This window comes from Pezoporus wallicus, unplaced genomic scaffold (assembly GCF_028554395.1).
Source record: "Pezoporus wallicus isolate ANWC-B61680 ecotype Strahan unplaced genomic scaffold, APGP_CSIRO_Pwel_v1 contig_4238, whole genome shotgun sequence".
NCBI lineage: Eukaryota > Metazoa > Chordata > Aves > Psittaciformes > Psittacidae > Pezoporus > Pezoporus wallicus.
Genome location: NW_026637932.1, coordinates 1,359,919 through 1,384,658, shown reverse-complemented (window position 1 = coordinate 1,384,658; position 24,740 = coordinate 1,359,919). Strand labels below are relative to the sequence as shown.

Below are 24,740 nucleotides of genomic sequence, written 5' to 3'. Positions count from 1 at the left end.
TAATTCACATTTGTTTCATGCAGTTACCAACAGCTGATGTAAACAGTTATGCGTACTATCAGTTTCTAAAAACGAAGACACCACTGGAGTAAAACTTAACACCTGTTTAACAGTGTGATGTCTATAAAAAACATAACACAATTGCCTAGGACAGCAGGGGAACAGTAACTTTGTTTCCCCAACTGACAGTGAAAAGCAGATTTAGAGGAGGCACACAAGCTATCTAGTATTCTTTGCCAACAGGTTTCTATTCTAAGCAGGCATAAAATACATTTTTTTTTAAATGAAACCAAGTCAAAAAAATCCCCACCCAAAATACAACTCTAACATTAAATTTAAAATTGTCTTGAAATGCCCAGATGATGCACTGCTTCTGAAAATACTAATACTTCTATTTTCATCTCCAGCATATAGGTAACTGTAGGTATCAGCTGCATGTATTTTTTCGTTAAATGTATACTCTTATAGGACAGGTATTTCGATGCATTTGGACATGTAAATATCTATGTGCCCACCTTTGCTTTCAAAAGGTGTCATACACTGAGCTGCCATGTAAAGCAATGCAGATCTGAAACCAGGGCAAATCCAGATTTCCCTGCCATATTACCACTGTGTGCCTGTTTTCATGCTTCAGTGAATAGCAGGGAAGTCACTAAGACTCACGTAATTATCTATAGGTTCCAGCTATTATGCTAGCCAGTACTCTATTGACCCTGCCAAATCCCATTTAGCTGACAGTGAAATGTTTACATAGCCATTCATACATATATACCCTGAAAATGATAACAAGTACGCCACAAAATTAGCAAAATACCAATGATCAAGAAATGTGCTATCTGGTCCCTATTATGTTGTCCATACTTGTACAGCCACTCTTTAATCAACCTGTAGTGTATCAGATTCAATATAACAGTAACGATCTAATTTACTTAACAATTTGCTGCATGACTTCATTGTAGATTCTTGGTATTATAAAGATTTAGTTGTACTAGTCTCCTATTATTTCAAGCCCTTAGTGATAGTACTTTCTGAGTTTCTGTTCTGTCCACACTCACAACATCCGTATTTTCCTGCAGTGATCCAATAAAACTTAATGATGGGTATCATGGTACAAAAGGGGAGACAACTTTAGTTTGAACAGTTTGCACAGTTAGCACAAATTGGGATGAGTGTAGATGAAATCTCTCCCTAACGCACTAACACAGAACAAAAGGATTTATCTTCTTCTTGTTACCAAGGAAACCCTACAATGTAATGCTCATATTCACTTTCTAGGGGGAAAATTCCCTTCATTCTTCCTGTCTTTTAACTTAAAAATCTTCTAAAACTTCCTGTTTCAGTGAGAATTCATTTGGTCCCTGAATGAATGAAACAGGACATACCCACTAAATTTACCAAGGATATAAAAACTCTGGTTTGTTTCAATTTTTTCATAGTGGCTTTTTGCAGGGACCTGATATATTTTATTTTGCTTCCAAATTATGGTTTTCATTGCTAAATGTAATTTTTAAGCTTAACCTCAGAAAATGTGCTCTCCTGCAATATCTGAGTGGTACTTGTCAGCCATAGCTCTGGAAACCATTTCTGCATCTACGTAGACTCAGATGTAGACTGAGGTGTAGAAGAGGCTGAATGTTTAACATGTTGCACTGTCTTGGCAGACATGCTGCAAATGCCAGGAGACACAAGCACTGCAGAAACAGGAGGACCCCTCAGAAAACTGCAGCGTTTCCTCAGCATCAGATGCGTAGACGGTGCACAGGGACATGGTTTAGCGGTGGACTTGGCAGTTTTGGGTTTACAGCTGGACTTGATGATCTTAAGGGCCTTTTCCAACCTAAATGTTCTATGCTACATCTATGCATTATAATTTCCATGGGAAGAGAAGAAAAAAAGACACATGAGAAGGAGGTGAAGGGAGGTTCTAAGAGCAGCAGACTGCATTGTCAAGGTAAAACAGTAGCCTGGCTGCTGCATCTGCTAGAAGTCTGAACAGTTCTCCTGAAGATTTAAGAAAATAAGGGTACAGTGAGCACATAATATGGACAGTTTTAAGAGGAGAAAATGGTGTAGGTTTGCAGCAAGGGCAAGGCCAACATCAGGTTAATTACAGTGGTATTTCAGAGGTTTCGATAAGCAGATTTAAAAATGAAAGAAACAACAGAAAGAAAAAGGCAAGTTTGGGGTCACGGATGAGTCCGAGATTTTGGCCCTGGGAGCAAATGCAAACCCTTGAGCTCAAAAGCGTGAGTCTAATGTGACAAATCCATCTTTCATGTAGGAAGAAAGACTGTTGGTTTTGAAGCACTCAGTAGTTGAACATTATGGTGTAGACAAGAACTGATAGCCGAGACAGATAGATGAGGAAAAAAAAAATCAGTGTGTGTCTACTGCTCCCACGGCAACAGAGGGAACACAGATTGCCGAGTTTCCCACAATGGCCCCAAGTTAACCATTCGAACAGAAAAGGCCACGACTTCCAATTTTGAGGCACTGACCTTGTGACACCATTAAATACTTGATATTAAAGTACCACTGCAAAAGACACTAAAAGAAGGTTCTTGGGTAGGTGAGTTATAGAATATTACCCTATGTCTTTTGAGTAGATTATTAAGTAATGTGAGTCAACAACAAAAAAACTCAAACCAAACCATAACAAAAGAAACACAAAACCGCCCTTCATCAAATGTGCTGAAAATCTGGTCTATTTCCATATGAAATAAAAAAATCCAAATGCGTATTACATATATAGATCCTTTACCTGCGTTACAAGAGAAGGAATGATTTTTTATACTGACTTCATGCTGAAACAAAGAGTAACTGAGAATATAATACAAATAAAAAAGCTAGAATCTTTTCTTGTTTCTACAGCAGTACATTTCAAGGACAATCATATTAGATAACTTTTCCTTTAATTTAGTAGTCTTTAACTACAGGCAATTGGCTTAGGCAAAAGAGGAAATGAACTGAAACGTATTCTTAGATCTGCTATGTACAGATCCATAGAAAATTAAAATAATGGGTCTTGGCTTTATATAAGGAAAAATACTGTTTGTGAATATATGCATTACACATTCAAATAAACCTAGTGCCTTCATATGGTTTCTATATTTTGAAAAGGCCATAATCAAACTATATTTACTTATGTCATAATGCAGTTAAAACTCAAACTCACAAATCACTCAAAATACACTCCTCTGCATTCACGGATGAATGGGCAAAGAGCTCAGACGAGAGGCAAGCACCCTGTGGTGTGCCCTTGGAACCCTTCTTGCCTACGTCTGGTTAGAATAAACCATTTCTTCCCCTTCCTTACATGCCAGTAAGGAAACCAGGAACATTAAGGGGTACTGGTGAACACTCAGATCTCTTTCTGGTATTAGATGGGCTGTGGCCAGCACATGCACTGAAACTCAGGATCTTGGAGACTCTCATAATAAAACATTACGAAATGTCTTACTTGAGACCTTTGATGATTTACTAAAGCAAAGGAACAATTCCATAAAGCCTTTTCTTCCCTCCCTGCCCTTCCTTAACACTTTTTCTTCAATGCACTGATTTAAAGATTAGCTTTTGCCACATTCATGGCAGCTGCCTGAACTGAGAAAGCTCCTTAGAGCCTGCACCTCCATTTTCCCTCTCACTATTAAAGCTTTGGAGAATTTAAAATGCATCTTCATCTCAGTTAAACCGAATTAAAAGTGACATCATGCATGAGAATGTATGAAAATGAAAGCCTTAAATTTTTCCTAATTACATAGGTGGGTATGTCTCTGCTAAGAGCAGCCCCAAAGCCTCCCTGAGGAATGGACTAGCTTGATATACAGGACGGCTTGCCAGGACGGCTGCCCTTGCAGCCAGAGCTCAGTCCCCAGACACCAGAAAACTGCCTGAGCCTGGCCATGGACTGCCAGAGACAGATCACTTGGCTCTGGAGATCACTCAAGTATCAGTTCTAAACTGCCTTGTTCTGCTGTGTATTGCGTACTTCTTTACCTGGAAAAGCTATATGTATGTTGATATAATTGTGTGCACACTACTTAGTTTGCACTGCTGTGCCTGAATCAGCTTCACTGAAGCAGGATAGCTGCCTTTCATGTGGAGAAGCCATTATTACTACATTTTTGAAGTAGAAAAAGCAGCTGCTAAACATGCATACCAGTTAGATGAGAGAAGTGAAGTATTACCTTCATTGCTAAAGGAGCTTATCAACATTCTGTTCCTTGCTGTATGCATCTTCTGCCACGGAGCATTTATCTTGGTATTTACTCTCCTCTGCAGACGTTAATATGTGGCTGTGCCTGTTCATGCCATTTTTAGGGATTTCTGAGCCCTCAGAAGCTCTGTTTATTCCCCCTCTTGGCAGTTAGTGTCTTTCCTTTTAGCTAAGTTGTTCTAACTTCAAGTGAGCTGAACTGCAATTGCAATGGACTTACACGGAAACCTGCTAAGATGTTGGATAATCTAGTCTAACCTGGCATTAGAAACTAAAATAGGGCTGCAGAAAAATATTTATGCTTGGTATTGCACATTAACCCCCGACATCTCCTCCGGGACCTCCTAGCATACATGGCTCTTAGCTGCTGGCGCCAAGAAGTTAAAAGGTCTGCATGTATGTTGTAATCAATTCAGAAGTCAGGTAACACTGATCAAATGGGAACAGGCTTCTGGCTCAGCATGAATGAACTCAAACTTAGTTTAGCTATAGAAGTCAGACTGACTGATGGTACACAGTAAATAAACAATTCCTCAACTTGTTCTTAAATACAGAAAAGCTGAACACTTGTATTAAAAAAAAAAAAAATGAAAGAAAGAAAAGCACAAACCCATAAACCAAATAAAGAAATTCTATCTCTCTTCACAGGTTCTGCAAATTTTCCTTGCACCACTGTAATTCTGTACAGTGCAGACAAACAACTCTTCCCTGCCTTTCTGACAATAGCTAAGTCTAAAACAAAAAATATCATAACAAATTATGTGAATGGAAGTACAAAGAGATTAAAAATGGGAAACCCAAATTCTTACCTTGGGCAGGATCAGGTGGGCCAAACTCCAAAGAATATCGCAGAATGAAGTTGTTATTCCACACGTACAGCTGGTTGTCTCTGGGGTTGTAATCCACTGCAGCGATGTACTGGTACTGGTTGGGGAAAGGAATGTCCACATGCTCGCCTCTGCTTAACCGGGTATTGTAGATGTAATCGATGGCATTCTTGCCGGTCTCACTCTCATTGTCCTGATACACTGACCGCACTACGTACAGGACACCACATATCATGAAAGCATTGGATGCTCCCCGCTTGTCATATGTCGTTTCCCAGGTGGCTTCAAAACGCAGGGTGTAGGGATTCAGCTGGCTAATTACTATCATCCCATTGTTTTGCTCCGTAGCATAAATTACCCACAAGCCATTTTCATCAACTGCCAAGTCAATGTCAGTCTTTCCCCCCCATCGGTATGGAGAGGTGTCATGGTAATTAGCATAATTGATTATGGCCTCTCCACTCTTAATTCTAGTCCTCAAATCAAATTTTACTATGTTCCTAGTTCTTTCCTTGTTAAAAAAGACAGCGCCATCGTACACTACAAATCCAGTGCCATCCACTCTATTTGGCAATTTATATGTCGTCTGCTGGCGTCCATTTTGGAAGTCCTCTAAAGAAGCATATTCTATCAAAGTATCGGTGCGATACGGAGTCCATGGCATGAAGTATATTTTATCTGCAGCCTGGAGAGGATCTTTGCACCAAGCACCTGCTTTTTGTTCAGCTTCATATAAATACGGTGAGTCCACAATTGCTTTCAACGTCCCCGGGCAAACAAAAACTAACAGTCACAGAAAGAAGTAAGACAAGAATTACGTCAAATTAAGACTTTCTCATAATAAATGGAAAAAAAATAAGGAAAAAAAAAAGGTAGGTAAATCATAATGACTGTGTCAGGAAGAAAAAAAATTTATTTAATTGGCACTAGATTATACCTTATGTTATAATTAATGCAAGTATCACCCTTTATCATCCACTTTTCTTAAAGTTACCATGTTCTTGCTGTACCAGTATGGAAAGTGGATGGGAACTGTTTTCACTAGTACAGACCAAGGCTCAATGGCATACACAGACAGCTGAAAATGTAGAGTTACTCCTGCATTTTCATCTTAGACTTTTAGTGAGTACGCATTAACGTTCCAGAGCTTTTAACTGGTGTGCAGCAGTGCGCTAGGTCATTTCAGTCCAAAAAAAAATCACATCAACTTGTTTAGAACTTTAAGAAGTGGTGAGGCTGAAAAAGGAGGTGCCTCGATTAAAAATAAAGGAACAAAACAAATCATCAGGTATATAGAGAAAGCAATTAGGAGCAGAGAAAACAAAACACAACCAAAGCAATGAATGAAACAGACCAGGAAACCCTGTAACCATGGCATGCTATGGAGAGGGTTCTGGAAGCCAGGCAAGATGACACTTGATTAACAAGAATTTACCCAAGGGTGAGAGAAAGAGAGGGAAAAAGAGACAAAGAGAAAGGGAGAGAAAAAAAGCAAGGGAGTCTTCCCTCCAGCCCAAGTATTTCAGACACTATACCCCGCCACCTACTTCAAGCAGCCAAGTCACTTTATTGCAAACAGTCGACTTCTTTATGAGGTGTACTTATGAGATCCTGCTGATTATCATAATATAAGAGTGTTGTGGGAAGGGGAAGGGAAGAGGTTAACATCCATAAGGCACATAACAAGGAGCTGGGGTTTGGACTGTATACGTTATTTACCTTTTTGCTCCACTTCTATTTTAAGCATCGGAAGAAAAATAAAAAAGTGCAAGGAAAAAAGAAAGAAGATTAACATAAATTGACTATTAATCTAAAGATTAAATTAGTAACAGACGCTAAATATAGGGAGAATAAGAACTGCACTATATTGGATAAAGAGAAACAGACAACAGGAAAACCTAGCAGGAGAGAGATTCTACGGTTACACAAGTGAACATGGATCAATCATTCTAGTAGATTAAGGAGGCAATACAGATATGTTGGCATGTAGTTTCACTTAGTGAACCTGAATAAATAATAAATGACTTTACTAATGCATGCTATATATATTCTTCTTCTTTTCAAAGTATAATCCTGTCAAGTTGTTAAATGCCACACTGATATATTATTATCATATATGTGCGAGTGCACATATACATATTATATTGATTAATTATAAGTGCAAAATGCAGGATATTATTTATATAGATTTGTATGTGTGCTTATTAAACCTTCTCCCAGCTTTGCCCCAGACACCCCTCTGCTTCTCTTTCTTGTAAAGAAATCTGCTTGCATCCTTTTGCTCTCCTTAGGTTTTATTTTATTTGTTTTCCTGAATGTTAATCTTGAGAACTTTTGCCACTTCTTAGTCTATAACTGTAAAATCACACTAGAAGGAATAAGCAAAAACATCTAGAAAAAAAGAAGCAAAAGCACAGTAAGCAAGAGGAAAAGAGAAAATTAACATTTAGCTCATTCAGATATTCTCCAGCATCATCGATTAAGCTCGAAACAGCAAGCTAGTACGCAAGGACAGTCATACTAAATGTGTAAACAAATATGCATCCCACCACACGGTATATGGAAAATACAAAACGAACCCGATTAACAGAGTTATATTACTATTGCAATTTTTCCCAAAGGAAGTTTTAAGGAGCATGTAACAGGAAATCATATAGCTGAAGTCCAGCTAGCAAATAGTTTTCCAATAATTATTGGCAATAAAATCTATTTCATATAATCAGTAGACCTTGAAGTAAGCTCCCTTAGTTTCATAAAATGACCTGGAAAATGACAGATGTACCAATCTGTGTAACAGTAGTTGCTGATACCAAGGAAGTGTATCAAAACTATTTGCACAGCTATTACGTTTTCAGTATTATCCTTAAGAATGTATTTGTGTGTTTCATACGAAGTTTTGGATTTTCAGTTTCATTTAACAAAATTACAGATGATTATTTTGAGAGAATGGTATTGGCTGAGCTGATCTAGTGTTTCTTCAGGGAACAATTCCAAAACCTTATGAGGGAGTGGGAGGGGGTTAATATTCTCAAAAACAGCAGTAGTTTTCCTAGCCTTTGTTCATTTATACGTCTTTAGGTAAAATACTTTTTCTTCTACAATTTGTAATTCTTGAGTTATCCAAGTAAACAGAAGATGCATTCTGAGGTGAATTCCTGGGTTTCACAATCGGTGTTAATGACTTTGAGATGATTCTGTTTGTGAACTTTTATGCATGAGTTTATTCCTCGCCAAAGCACAATATTGATATTGTACCTGCTTAGAATTAGTAATAGGAGAGGGGGGAAGAAGATAGGGATACAAAAATCATTACCGGCATGTCTGCTCTGCATGCTTTGGTGTACAGCTGTACATTTTTCAGGGACAGATGGGCTTATTGAAATAAACAAATGCTGCAAAATCCAATCAATACAGACAGAGAGAGAATAAAACACTTTAAAACGTTTTCTATTGAATTCCTGAGACCAAAAAAGGCTTAAAATAAAAATGCACAGATGTACAAAATGGTACTTTTGATGTCCTTCCTTATAAAAGGGCCGACTTCTGTTATTCAGTCAAAGTGTCAACATACATTGTGCAGCATAATTGACATAAATGTCAATTATGGTAGTCTCAATTTCTTAGTAATTTAATCAATAACACCCTTATTTTAGGACAAAGCAATGCCTATCAAATTTGTTGAGAATTTTTTGTTTTGTTGGAGATCCAATGGAGTATCATTGAGATAGCTAGGGGTTTTTTTGTCTACACTTTGAGATGCAAAAAAAGGAAGTTTTTAATTAAGTACTTTCTTATGAGGGTGACAAATGCAGAACCCAGAGAAAGCTCAATCAGTACGCATTATCAGCAAAGCAACTATGTATTTCTGGAGCCCAGCAACACACAAAGGAGCTCATGAACTGCATTTTGTACAAGGGTGACACCAACTCCAGTATGTAAGAACTCCCAGCTTTCGCCACAAAACCTGGTATGATTGCTATTTGTAATCTCTCATGGACTGAAATGTACCACACACAGTGAGACACAGTAAAATTTGCAGTCTTGCAGTAACTGAAGGTGAAGTTCAGAAAAAGTAAGAACCATCACTGAACTTTTGTTAGAAATGGCATGATCACTAAAATCCTCCCTTCCTAGGCCCACAAAAGCCTATCCCACCTTCCTAACAAGTTTCTTATGCTGGGACAGCTGCTATTCGCAAACCTAATAATTTCAGTCTTTCCGTATGCTTAGATATGGAGCCCTGGAACAATTAAGGGAGAAAAAAATTAGAGTTGGTAACTGGAATTTATCAGGCATCAGAAAAAAGTGACTTGGAAAAATACCGGAATAGGCTTTGTGGGACAGGGAAGAAAGATGGTCAACAATCAAAATGGCTACTGAAGCACAATGTCGTTTGAAATCAAACTTCCAAACTGATTATAGCAACTGGTAACCTTTTTGATGACTTCTGGTAATGATGAGTGATGCCTCTTACAATTCTGGAATTTGGCATAATGTCATCACTGTACATGCTGCAGTTGACAAACTCAAAAACTTAAGAGACTTTGAAGGACAAGTAGCATCCAGAATCCTGAATTATGATAGACACAGAATTACATAATTCAAAGGCTAGGCCAATGCAATTGACAGTAAAGAAAAATAAACAATCAAAAAGTAGAATATCTACATGTTAGAACACAGGGCAGGCCGCGTTGTGGCACTATACTTCAGAAAACTGGAAAAGAAAAGGTTCCTGTAGATAGCAATACCCAATCGGTAGAACATATCCACACTTCTCTTCCTAAAACAGCACAAAAAATTATGTTTGAACATTATTTGCATTACTTTTTTTTTCTCTACAAGCTAGCCTACTGGAACTGGAAACGTAACCTCTTGTCATGTGACTGACCTCATGGTTTGGAATCAGATGCACTGCCCTCTTTCTGAGAATTTGGGAATGAAAATAATGCTAAAGTAAAAGTGATCTTTGTGGAACAAAACTTTGGTTAGATTGGGGTAAGACATCACTCCTCAAAAGTGGCACAAGAAGAACAGTTAAAACAAGCCACCGATACTACACACAGGAGGAATGGTACTAGGGATCATTGTATGCAGTAGGCTTCCAATCCTACAAATGGTACAGGAAAAAAAATCAGCAAGCAACCATTTCACAATGACACAGCAGAAATGAAGAAAAAAGAGATGATCTGTGTTTGGCCTTTAACAACAGTGAAGGTTCAGTGTGGTGAAGCATTATAAAGTAGTGTTTTGGTTTAAGAAGTCTAAATTTTAAAGTCATGCAGGAAACAGTATGGACAGTTTTGACATAGCTTTGCTTATGTCAGAACTCATTTCCATCCTTCTGGGGATATATACTGTCACCACAGTGTTTTTGCATCTCAGACTTGGCCTGTTTCCTGTACCAACAGAAAATGTGACTTCGGTTAAGGATTACTGCAGATCAAGAAATTCACACTTAATAGTAACTTCAGGGAATGATCAGTGCACTGCTCAAATTCCACTGCAAACACAGCTATTTCTCTGTTGAATTACAGGACGAGGGAGAAGTCACTGCAAAGAATGACCTTACAAGAAAGCAAATCCAGTTAAAAGTGTTGAATCTGCAGAACTCTTATAAACATGCATGCATGTCAATGAAAAAAAGCATTAATTATTGCAAGGAAATACGAAGTATGTCTAAAGCTACTGAATTCTGGCAATAGAATACTGTACAAAACCTCAAATTTCTCTATCTCAATATGATTTCAGTATTTGTTTTCAGTGAAAAATTCTATTTTGGCAGCTGATTCAAGGCACAACTTATATTTTTCCTTTGCATTAAAAGTAAACATTTCTTTCTCACTCTTTTCCCCATTGCTTTTAAGAACCAAGTTTAAGTAACTTATTAATTATTCACTCTGAATTTGCATTCACTTATATGTGCTCCTGAAGCACAAAGTCATTTTAAAATGTCCCCAACCAGGTCATTTGCCTCCTAGTGTCAGTGTTGGGTATTGCTATGCACCCAAATTCACCACAACAGCAGGTAGCCTTTCAAGTAGATCATGATTAAAATTGAAGTCAATTCCTGCTTTAGAAGTCTGTGAGCCAAGCCAATTTGTCAGCAACTGGTAGCGGGCAAAAGTACAAATTTCTATCTGGCCTATTGAATAGCTAATTTGAGTTTGTTTTCTGGAAAAACAGTAGCCTTAAAAGCCAAACACTTAAGAACACAGACAGACACTTGGCCAGCATCACACCATGGCTTCCTTCCACACTTCGTGAAGCTAATTGGAGGCCCTAGTCTGCAAGTGCTCTGCATGCATAATGGGTCTGTAGGCCATAAACATATGCTTCTTTTCCGTGTAACAGCACTCCAGCTTTAATTGTGAGGGCCAGAGGAAGTGAGCAAGAATAAAAAGATTATACTTACTGTAAGGAACACATTCATACTGAACTTCTAGATATTTGTATGTTCCAGGACAAGGATCAGGAAATACATCTGATCCAGTAACTACTATACACTGTGTTCGGTTGTTGCACCTGTAATGGGAAAAGCAAGCAAGCTAATTAATTTAAAATTACATTTAATTTGCAAGTTCATACTAAGGTACTATATGCAGTGCTAACTCTCTTCACACTTGGGCAGTCTAATCCATAAGACAACAAAGTCAATTAATACTAGATCAGTCAAAATCCATAAATAAGGCTTGAAGACAATATTTCATTTCAGGCTTTATACTTTTAAATTTGGAGATGAATGTTATCTCAAATGTCACTTGTTGAAACTGATAAAGATAGCGGTCCCAAATATAAACTGATTTGATACTACTAGTCAATAAAATCAAAGCAAAATGCAAAGATACTATGAAATGAAAAAATGTGTAATTTTGAACAACATACAATAACACAAATGAGCAATTCTTCCCATCTTTAGAGATACACATTCTCCTGAATGGTTTAACATCACAAGGAAATTATTTTGGTTGGAATAATTATTGTAGCCAAAGGGTATTAGCATTTCCACTTTAATTATTTTAGGAGGAGCAATTGGTGGACTCTAAGCTTCCTCTGTTAGGTTACACAAAGAGGTAAAGAATGACTATCTGAGGAAATAGAAAAAAAACAGTTAAAAAGAACAACTGCAAGAAAATTAATGAAAATGTATTTTAGAGGAGACTGGATAAGAAACATATATATGACTTGCCTAACAATGGAAGTCAATACATATTGATAAAAAAAAAAACTGTATTATAATGCCTCTAACCAAAAGGGTCTACTGAATTTAATGTTTTTTTTGAAGTTTGGTGGTTGTTTTTTTTTTTAATAATAAGAAATTTTGGAGTAGCATTCCTTTTTACAGGGAAAAAAAAAAGCTTGGAAGTTAAAAGTGGAAAAATGACCACGTAACCCTGGAGAGATGGTCAAAATGTAATGCAGAAAAGACTGTCAGAAGGAAGTAGATGAAAAAAAGAAAAAAAAGAGAAGGTCATGGAGTTTGGTGACTAAAAGAGAGAGAGCTTGGCTGATCTTCTCAGGGGTTAGTTTTGTTTGTCAGCAAACTGAATAACAGAAGTCTGAATTTAAGTAATAGTCTAGCCTTTGACTCCAGCTGTACATCAACTTCTCTATTGCCCCGCTACTTCCCACACTCCCTGAATACCACATCCCAAGCTAAAATAATCTATCTTGTATCAACGGCTTTCAACAGCTGTACATTGCCAATAGGTATAAGAATAATTCACGCTACCTCATAAAAGGTAGAGCAAGCACATTTGAAGAACTCCGATATAAATCACTTTCCTTTTTATATACGAATGGAACTAGCACAGAGCTGGTCAGGACATGTTGTGCCTCTTGCTGAGCAAGCTCGGGAACAACAACTCTTCTGACTTAATCAGTTAATTCTTTTCTTTTTTTTTTTTTTTTGCTACTTATTTCTAGCCTCATAGGGCACGTTAACTGCAGAACTACTTGGAAATAGCCAGGAATTTCTGTATATATGCACAACCATGGATACAGATAGATGGTGAGGAATTCAACCTGTCACCTCTGTGCTGCTTCTAGCAGTGACTTTCTGGAAAGCACAGGGGGCAGGTCCCCCGTACAGCTATCGCACAACTAATGCTGTACTACTCCCAGTAGCACTGTGACTTACTGCAACAGCCTGCCCAGTATATTAGAGAGTCTGAAATGAGTATGACACATCCAATAGCTTTCAGACCCATGCTGGAGTGATGAAATGTGCACCCAACTTGCAGAGAAAATCACTGCACTGAATCTGTAATACTGAAAATGTACAATACAGCCACTTTTTGTATTCACACAAAGGTCAAAGTGCTGCTCTCATGTGTCATGTAGGAGGAGGCTGTAAAAGCAGGAGAATGCAAAATGGCCCAAGCCTCACAGGCCAGTCTGTTCTGTTTGTTGTTTTTTTTTATGCCCCACATCTCAGGCCAGAATAACCAGTATGAGAAAACTTATAACGTAAGATTTTGTAATTAATTTTTTTTTCTATTTCCTTAGTGCAAACCTTAAAATGAAATCAAAATAATTCCCATAAAAAGACTGCACAGTGCATCATTCGGCATAGTAGTTTCCACAGCTTGGAGCTGTATGAAAATTTCATTTTTCACTTGACTGAGCGGCAATTAAGAGCGAAATATTGATTTGTTACAAAATAAAATGGATACGTATTGGGAGAAATTGCTTGAGAATGAAACTGATGAAGGTCATATTTAGCTGTGGGAAAAAAGTTCTATTAGAAGTATTTGTAAATTTTATTAAAAAGATGGACTCTTCCTACAAAAAGCTGTTTCTTTCTTTTTCATTTTCTTCTAGTGAAAGACTCATAATGTTGCCATCAGTAAGGAAACTGAGAAGAACTTTATGCTAGCTTGCATCAAAAGGATGCCTAATAATAATAATTCAGAACAAAATGCAGTATATTTTTCTTCGTACAGTGCTAGTGTCAAACTTCAGACATTAAGTGGTGTTTACTGGAAGCTGCTGACCTTCTAAAAAATTCTGACTATTTCTTCATGCAAGATTTCGCCCGCTGTGTACAGGGCCACCTTTTGCTTACCTTTGGCCAAAGTGAAGGACACCCCGATTCCAAACCAATAAGCTGTGCCCACTTCTGCAGTACACAGCAGTGCTACAAAGCACACCATCACCTTACAGAAGTGCAATTACTTGGAAAGCTAAATGAATAGAAGAATTTGTGATTTAAATTGTAGGGGTTTTCCATTCAAATCACTGATTTTGCTGCATTGCTGGCTGCGTTTTATAAAACCTGAGTAATTATAAGGCTCTGATTTTCACGTACTTCTAAGATTTTAAATTAAAGACACCTGATTAAGATATTCACATTTTTAGAAGTCAACATTAAGGTAACTATTTGTTACATAGTTAGACTGGCCATATTGCAACTCCAGTGAAACCTTCAAATAAAAACAACTACTACAGCAGCTGTCAACCCCAATTCATGGGTGACAGAGATGTAGAATAAAAGGACTTTGCAGAGGTAGCTCTGAGACAAGTAATTCAGGGAATTTACACTCCTGCAATTTATTCTCAAGATAAATGAAAGTCTTCTGTCTGCTGCATTCTTTTTTTTCCCCTGTAAAACCGGGAATACTAACTACTGTATCATTTACTGGCCTACAGTTCTGCTGCTGCCTGCAAAAACCATTCTATGAACTTATAAAGATTTCATTTGAGCTTCTTTAAGACAAGAAGCTCTGAATTCTGTGGTATACCAGACAAAAGATAGTCCACTCTCCATAACATGGCACTAAACATATTATTCTACATGGCTACAGATCATCAAAGCCTCCACACTGTTGTAGCTGAGTTTCATAACTTTGAGAAACCTTTAGACTTGGAAACACTATACCCAAGGAAGAGGATATACACTGCTACAGCCTTCAACTCAATCCTGTGACTTGTTTTCATTCCTTTTTGTAATGGGCAAACCCTTTCTGAGTGCAGCCACCTCATGAGATTCTCCAAAACAAGACTGTAGTGGACATAACGTTCCTAGTGATTTGCAAAACTGGCCCAGACACACGGGGGGAAATAAATTACAAACCTCAAAAAACCTTAACTGGAAATAACTTGAAGTCCCTCGTTCATTTTAACTAATATTATTTTTTCCACACAAATACTGTTTGGTCACACTCTTTAAAAACTCCTTTAGGAAACTCCAAGGAAGGCAGGATACAAAACAGCTCTGATTTCTGCAAATTTTAAGAAGTCAAATCACAAATACTCTAGTGTTTTAGTGTCTGTAATCTAGTGTTTAAGTTTTCTGTAGGTTCTAAGCACCATTTAAGTGTTCTGTAATCTACTTAACTGCATACTTCCGTAGCATATGTTAAAATACGCAAATTCTCAGGTTTTTATGTGCAGTCTTTAAAATTCATACTATCTTACACTAAGAGGTATCTTCACGCTTAGGACACAATATTCACAAAGATTTATGATACAATGACTTTGTTATTTACAAGACAAGGAAATAAAGCAGATCTGCAAAGAACTCTATACAAACTCAATAACTATTGATTTATGAAAGGTAATATATAAATTAAATTGGAAACTCTAGTTAGGAAAAGACTAACTGTAGCACTGAAGGGATGATAATTCAGGTTGTGCTAGCAACAGTAATTTTTGCAAGGGAAAATGTAAGAAGTATCACTATTCTCATAAATGCAAGGAGCAATTGTGTAACTAACACTCATTTCTTCAGTAATTTAGTATGAATGTATGAATGAAGAAAGGTTACATTTTCATAATGCAGATGCATCACTCAGAGTAATCTAGAAATCAAATGGAGTGTTTAATTAACAGTTACAGTACAATGTCTGAAATCTTTTCACCTCAGGAAGAAGACTCTGCAAATGAAGAATGGCCCTTTCACATGTCAGATGAATACAGAAAAAAAGGAAACTAAAGCAGTTCCAGCAGGGCTGTTAGCAAGTGTTTTCTGCTCATGATGCAGCCATGTCCCTGCTGCATCCCACCCCTTCTGTGCTCAAAGGAGAGCTGTACTTTCCATGATAATTTGTTTGCATTTAAACTCTAATCTTGGACTGGTAAAATTCCCAACAAATTGTTTTTGCTCTTTTTTTTTATTATCTTATGCTCATTATTGCGCTTTTCCATGTGCAGTGTATGGAGATGAGAGTCCATATGCAACCTATTGTGTGAGGTGTTTTAATCAATAATCTTGTTCTGCTGATTAAGCAGGGGCTTCTGTTTTGGCAAGATAACATTAGTTTCTCCTGTCATGCTCCAAAAGCTATTGGGAATCTTCAGCAGATCACTGGATATGCTACAATAAAGCTTTGGTACATTCTCTTTTCTTTCTTAAATTACTTCTTCACTGTCCTATCATTCCCTGTCACCGCTGGCACTGCATTATTATTACAGCTCCCCTGAAACTTGCACTAGAGCTATGTCTCCAGGCCATAGGATGCCATTTTCAATTGAAGCTTCTGCTTGAAAATATAAATTAAGAAAATTTCATTATCTCCTGCCAAGGGCCATTATTCACCACTGTTCTAAGGAAGATTAAAAATGCAAAAATCTATGGACTTGAACAAATACTCCAGAACTAAAATGAAAAACACAGTGTATCTTGCCTGGACCAGAAAGCAAAGTACTAGATGGAATCTGAGAAGCAGATTCTGGGAAGATGTTAGCATTACATGGATCAGACTGACTGACTGAGGGAACAGGCGATCTTTCTGGGTAGAAGTCACATCAGTCACATAAAGTCACATACAGTTCCTTTCCAAGTAGTTGTTTCAGTTTGCAAAATTAAGGTACGTAGGAAATACTGTCCACACGACAATTTATCCTTCAAATGTCTACTTTGACAAAGATAGTAACATAAAACAAACATTGTTTCTTTTGAAAAAGGATATCAGTTACCATCTAGCCAGAAATAGGCTATTAAAGTAATTTTGAGTATTCCTAATGCTGCATTTCTGTGAATGCAGTGTTTCACTAAGTAAGGTAAAACTGCCAAGCACAGAAAACAGTCATGTGTACTTCACTTTAAAAAGAAAAAAAAAAAAAAAAAACAAACCAAGACCAAAGAGATACAGTACAAAGCCATGTTTAACAAAATTCATTTTAAATACAATTGTCAATACGATGAAAAAATCTATCTTGGTATGTTTTGAAACTTTTAAGCCAGATCTGACAATACTTCTCTTTCAGCATATTGATTAAATACTTAAAAGCTAGCATGATGACATGTTCCCGCATATTGCCTGCAGCAACCTGCTTAAACACCACTTGAAGCACATAAACTCTGAGTTGTAGCACCACATACTCCATATGGTCTTCTTGTTCCTTATTCACCCTGGGTGAGCTGCAGTATAAGTAAAAAGAGATGGGAATGTGGGATGACTACACTTCGTGTATTGACTTTTAACAACAGCTTATTTTAAATGGAAAAATTCCTGCATCTCTTTACTCAGAGTAAATGGCTGTCTTTACATATGTATTCCTAATGGTCTACAACTGCTATGTGAGATGTGCTCCTCCTTTTGTATTCATATTCACTAGACCTCCACTACTGTTTTAAAACTCAAAGCTACATATGCATGAAGATGTCAGATATTACTTAAATGCTATTATTAATCAGGACTCAGAAAGTATGCACAAAAATTATGTATCAAATAGCCAGAGAAAAGAGATTTTGTTTTAGGGGTGTATACATACATACATATGCACACACGCATACCACAACAGATAAAAGTATTTGAAGGAATGTATTTAAATTCTGAGTTTCAAATTCACCTCACAAGAAATACATTATTACATACTGAAACCTAATGATTTTACAAATTGGGCCTAACCAAACCCTGAAAAAAAGACCTGCTAAAAATACCCCAGCCTTGCTATAAATCCCTGATTTGAAACAGCATCGGCCAGCCCTCGCTGCAATATCCATAGCGCTCCAGGAACTGCAGCAGCACAACCCTACCCATGCAGGGAATGAGAACATGTATCCTTACAGAGACCTGATCCTTGAAGACAGACATATGATCCTATCAACTGGGTTTTCAAAAAGCCAGGATCCCACATGGGCAATTTTACTTACTCATGAGTAAGATTTTCTGAAAATTATTTTCGAGTTACAATCCCTAAGACTATTATGGGGAAATAAGCATGCAAAAGGAAGACAGCATCAATTTTACCTAGCTCAAAAGATTCAGTGTGCTGTGATGGTTCTCGTAATCTAAGAAAAAAAAAGGGAGATACATAAGCACGTATGATGGCAGAATTTGGCTGTAAGAGTTGTGTCTAGATATTGGAGAACTTCCTGTGACTGCTCAAGCAGTAAGGCATGCTATAGCTTGGTTTGAAAATTCACAACCCAACCTTGGGATTTTCGATACACTTGGCAAGGTGACCACTACAGCAACAAACCTGGTGGCTTCAGATGAAAAATATTTCAGGGAAAAAAACCTGAGAAAATAGTTTCTATTTTCTTTTAAATATAATACTGATGATTTGCTGAATCTTCCTAATTACTGAGTAAACCTGACATAAGCAAGCTAAATAGTGTATAATTAATATTGTAGAAGAAGGTGCACCATAGGATTGTTTCTGTTTGCCCAATAAATATGCAATAACATTTGTGTTTTCTTTATACCATGTAATCTTGTGGGAGTCTAAGGGTACACATTAAGGATGAAAACTCAAAATAGACAATAAAACACAACAGAAAATACGCTACACCCACAGGCCATTTTTTTCGGATTACCTGGCCTGATTCACTATCAATGAATGTGTATCACACTTGTATGGGAAAGTAATTTAACAGAGTACTTCTTGCTTTCAAACCTCTTCTTACAATTTTAATACATTTAGTTATGACCCATTTGCCTTTTAGCATTCATGTTCTCTAAGTTCATGGCAGTCACGAATCATCTCACTTACTTGCAATCTAAGCTAGCAGTTTTTTTTTTTCTTGTAATGATTCATCCTTGTTCCAGTACTTTGTTTACTGGTGTATATGCTATTATTATGGGGCTATTATTAACCTGAAACTGAAGCATTAGATAAAATAGGGAAGGTAAAAAAATTGAAAGTGTAGGTTCCAGTGGAATATGTATCTCCTGTTTTATCTCAGTAATTTTGTAAGTGCTTTTATAATCCCATGTCTCTATCCCCACTACTTTCTGCCACAGATATGTCCTAGAACTACCAGAGTCTGTGAGATGATGACTGTAAAGCAAGGACAGGAAAACTAGGTATCAAAAGATGCAGTGAGGTGTGCAAAGTAAATGGAACAATCTCCTGGTGAGGTTTGCGTAGGTGCAAATCCAAAGCTTTTAACAGTATGAAGCAAGAGAGACCTGCTTTTTAGATAAAATGTTTCCAATGCAACCCTGCCTCAGGAAGAAGAAATGGTAATAAAGTAATAGTCACAATCTCGTCTTACTATTTATGTGCATGCGTATTTGCAAGCAAAATGCAGCATGGGATTACCAGCAGTGTATGTCTTAGTGCACCAAGTAAGCCAAGCAGATCCGCACTGCTGAAAAGTAATCAGTTCAAAAGATCCAATTAAATGTTTTACCATTTAGACAAAAGAAGTAGCCCGCAGCTATGCTTATTTACTAATGAAAACTTAGCAGTGCAGCATTGTAATATCTGAGCAATTTACACGGATTATTCACACTCAAACAACAAGCATGAGTGCAGCATCTCGCCTTGTGGGTTGAGGAGGTTTCAGGGGAGAAACATAGGGCTGGGTAATAATATCAGAGCTTTATGAAGGAGCATTTATTTCTGAGGCACAGTACTACAGTAAAGCATATAGAAAATCCAAGTGAAAATCCTGAAGCACAGTGTCTGATCCTTAGGCATAACACTGCAACAGACTTGCAGAAGAAGAGAGTCCCAGATAGAGAATATAGGATAAAAGTAAAAACCCTTTAACACTCTTTGTTGCAGCACTGTTGATCTTTTTTATCCATGGCTTGGCATGCAGCATATTCACAGTGTAGTTAAAAGGTATGTAACTTAAATCAGCTTCTGAGTCATTATTAAATAAGTTAAAGAATTACAATATTGAAAACATACAGCTTTGTCCTTTACATTAATTTGCACAGCTCTTAAATACATTCTAAAAAATCACCCACTTAAATTACTAAAATAAGGTATTTCAAATGGCAGGTGTGATTTTTACTGCAAATTCTGAAATGTAGAAGCCTTGGTATACTTTTAATATTCACGCTTCAACTGGATCTCCAGCTCAGCTCAACGAAAATTCAGCTTGGCTCACTATGGTTCTCCTGATTTTAACACAGCTCTTCTGTTTGCAGAAATGCCTATTCAACATAAATGTCTTAGCTGTAATAGGAAATTAAGACTTACTAATTTACAGAATTGGCTGTTGAGGCAACATGATTTCATAGGGCCCTTTGGTTTCTCTCCACAATGGACAGGATGAGGAAAATTTCAAATGGGGTTGTGGTGGGAGTAACCCTAACTGAACTTTAACACATGCATTCCCCTTGAATAATTAAAAATATTATAGCCTGTATCAATTAGGAGCAATTATTTATAAAAATGTTCACCTATTGCAGTTTGCATACACAGAAACGATCACATTTTTAACAAGGGAAATGGGAAATCGCTATGGGATGCCCTACTTATATTAAATTAGCAAGAAACTTGTTATCAGACCATATAAAAGATACACCATAATAAGACATGACCTTGCAGAACCTTGGAGCCAATCTGTGATTTTTTCCTCCTGTAACCCTCCCTAATTATCTGCAAAGTTACAGACCCTTTTGTGGCAGGTTATTTTTCTGTGAATAGTGAGGGGTTTTGGGCTTTTAAATATTTAATTAGTCTTCTGATATGAGAATTGTTGCACATGCCAACTGCTTCGATTTTCAAACTGTGTTCATCCTAATTATATTCAGATTTAGATTGGTCATCCCAAACCTCTCACTCTTGTAATTATTTACTCCTTAAAGATCATTCAGTGGAGAAATATTTTTCACCCTTATGGCTCTTTCTTTCCACAAATGGCTTTTCTGGTCCGTTAATTACCCACTCAGAGGATTAGAGTTTGTAATAATGCAAGAGATCCTGCATGTAAGATGAGTTTTACAGGGTGAAAAAGAATAAATTGTTTTTTGTAAACTTGCCTCAGGGAATATCCCCTTTTTGGGTTATAATTTTCATGAACAGAGGCCGTGTGCCCATTGCTGCATATCTACCAATTCCACAGGGCTATGGAGTGACTCATTTCTATGGCTCAACAGAACTCAAAGCAAAATGCTGAGCAAGAAGCCAAAAGACAACTTGGTTATTTTACAAGGTTTATAAAAGCGCAGTCTGCTAGCAAGGTGGTTTGTCATAATTTTTAATTCTCATTTCATAGCTTTAAACTTACGTATATTTAACCAATAACTAGAATAAAATTACAACTTTTCTTATTTTATCTGCTGATTTTTTCCAGAAGTGCTGTCCCTTGGTAGGTCTTTAATCAACTCTGTAACAGTGGTGTCATTTCCTATTAAAATGTGTCTGAGAGCCCTCACTACAAGTACTTTCTTTTCTTCTGAGAGGAATGCTTGTCATGAAAGCACTGTTATTCATTACCCACAGTGATGTCTGGATCTAATTATCATCCGGAAAGTTCACAGGGCTTCCAGGTATAGGACCTCCCCTGCAAAAGTATCCTTCTGCTCTAACTTGGAAAGCACAATCCCACTTTCTTCTTTGCATTTTGAATTCAAAGGATTAAATTACTGGTTAGAGCTGCGCACTCCGATTCCTGAACTCCCAGGTTTAAGCCCAGCAAGTCTAGGGGGCTGCTTTTGTTTGCTTGTTTTTTATATCTGCAAAAAAACCTGTGTATTCTGTGGTTGGTTTTGATGCAAGTCAGGCAGATTCCCCCCTATAAAAAACAAATCAGAAAATACACTGGCTTGATTCTGTCAACACACAGATAATCTTCAATTGTGTCAAAAATATTCATGATATAATCCTTTTATCAAACTGTCTACCCACTGAAGGAGTCTCATGTGCCTGCACAATTAAAAACCCCATGTTAGCCATACATAATACTGTATTACATCTGATGCAAATCCCTTTCTATTGAAATAAGCACTGGACTGACAGCAGGAAGTGGCTGATAAGAAAGCAACAAGGCATTGCTGATGGCATTCATGATAACTGAGCACTAACTCATATGTGTTCTGTCTACAGTACATTACCCAAAGTGCTCCTGTTTTAAATGTGACTCCAGGAGGTGTTCTTTTTCTGTATTTCTGTCACAAAGGCAGCAAAATTATCTAAGAAAGCTAAATGTACAAAGTAAATGTTTTTCATACCCACCAGTGATGCTGGCACTAGAATAATATACTGAAGAGAGTACTAGTGCTACTACATCCTAGATGAGAAAACACCTACAGCTTCATGAGTGTAGTAGTACAGTTGAGCTCAACGCTGTGAAGAAATTCAGTAAACAGGGGAAGATTATAAGCTCAGAACTGTAACACTTTGTTACACTTAAAACTCAGCCAAAAAGAATGTATTAATTAGAGGAAAAGGAGCACAATGTCTTGAGTTATGGTGAAACAACAATTTTACATTGCTGGAAAAATGTGTGTATACATACATTTCCAATCTGCTCCATCATATACATCAAGAAACAAGGTATCTTGAGAATCAGTGAGAAGCAATGAACAGTAAGGTTAAATATCACAGATTACTACTCAGAAAGGAACATAAATGCCTTTGTACATACAATGACAAAACATGTATCTTGCCAGATAAAACATTATGCAGCTCAGTGTCTTTAAGAAGTAATTAAGAAGTTCCTCCAGGGTGCTTGAACTGTATGACTTTGGTCATTTCATTTCCTCAATGGAATGATTCTGCTGCCTAATTTCTTTTCTTGTTTTGCATGTGTATGTGTGCGTGTGTTAGAAGAAACTGAAATTCAAAGGTTCTGATAGCTACCATGTTATAGTGAAAATCTGGTGAAAAAAAGAAAAAGGCTTTCAATAGTAAATTTGTAGTAAGGATTCTGCACTGCAAGTGTATTATAAAGCTGGTTTGACATGCAAGAACACTTCCTCCCCATTGATGTGTCTACAGCAGGCTAAAAATATACTGAATACTGAGTATTCGGTCTATGTAACACTCTTAAGACTGCATTAACTTCATTGCAGTAACTTGTTTTATAGGCTCAGTTCATCATGACCTATAAAATCTTAGGCTGAAGTGCTTTAAATATCTGCTAACACCATGTGCAAGCCTGGGAGTACAAGGCACTGTGCTGTGAAGCGGCAAAGACAGTACTCTTCTGAGAAAGTAGCACGCACTCTTATGTCACTGATATAAACAGGGTAAGGATGCTAAATAATGTATGAAACAGGCAGCCAATCTTTATCTAAAACAGGAATTCTACTTTAGTTCTTTGCTTCATTTGACCAGGATGAAATTAGTTCAGATTGCTTCTTAAAACACATACAAGTTGTATGTAAAACACATACAAGTATCATATTAAATTGAAAAACATACATGCAAATTTCTTTCATTCACAGCTCTTGTATGAAGGGAAAAAAAAAAAAATAAAGACCTCTTTCATTTGTGGCCACATCATTTTTGCTAATTATTCTTCTCCACTATGTAGAAAATAAAATGTGAAGAGGGGAAAAAGCAAAGAGGGAAATTGTCTTTCAGTAAACATGGCCCATTTATTAAGCAATTAGATTGCAATTTTATTATTAGAGAGAAAAAAAGAAATGTTGTAAAATACTGTTATTGCTTTTATCTTTGATCCTTAAACTTCTTCATTTCAACAACCTCATTAATGTCAAAATGCCATGAATACGGCCACCCCTTTTAGAATGTATACCCTGGGCACAGGCAGAATCTATGCAATTCCATAAAGAAGTTTTTTCTTGTTGAATTCAACTAAAAAGCTTAATTGAGCCACAAAGGTCAGATGGTTCCTTTTTATCATAAGTAGAAGATTATTCTGTGGCAGAAGGAAATTTCCAGAATATGAGATCTGCTCATTTTTACACTACTCTGTAGCTACTTTTTAATTTTTAAACACATGTTACTCTTCAATTCTTTTCCTCTGAGCTTCACTGTAATAATCTTTAAATTCTATTTCCTTTATGTTACTAATGAAAACTTTTCACTTTCATCATTACTGCTGACTTTATAACACTAAAAAGTACTCATCATTTACTTACATATATTTAATTCATATTAATCTGTTCTAATTTACAATCTATACCCTGCTCTGCCCATCTTCATGTACCTTTTCCATGTCAGTTCTGTTTACTAAGTGATATTCAACGGATCTCCTATAGTGCAGTGAACCTTAACAGGCAGCTTTTAATTGCCTCGCATAGGAAACCACATCACTATTAATTCCACAGCAACAGTATAAAATAAAACTATTGCTTCTCAGACTCTAGAGCAATTAGACCTCTCGGCTATTTGGCTAACTCTGCTTCATGATACCCAGTGCAGTTAATTATATTTTTTGATGTTAATAGTCTCTGTCAGTTTCAAGCATAACTCCTCTTTGATGAATATTTAAATTATATTTGAATAAAAAAATAATCTTGGTTACATTTCATATTCAGCAGTCATCACAGCTTAATAAAGGTCTCCTCAGCAAGGGTTGAGATAAATGGCTATATGAACAC

General features: G+C 36.9%; 1 protein-coding gene across 15 annotated transcripts in view; it reads right to left on the bottom strand.

Annotated features, from left to right (window-relative positions):
- ADGRL2 (adhesion G protein-coupled receptor L2) overlaps positions 1-24,740 on the bottom strand; it is a 161,784-nt gene that overhangs the window by 41,434 nt on the left and 95,610 nt on the right. For all 15 annotated transcript variants that reach the window (XM_057408317.1, XM_057408318.1, XM_057408320.1 and 12 more), the window contains exons 4-5: positions 11,456-11,565; positions 5,026-5,826 (exon numbers count right to left, since the gene is read on the bottom strand). In XM_057408317.1, coding sequence (XP_057264300.1) covers positions 5,026-5,826; positions 11,456-11,565 — 911 coding nt within the window. The remainder of the gene's footprint in view (positions 1-5,025; positions 5,827-11,455; positions 11,566-24,740) is intronic.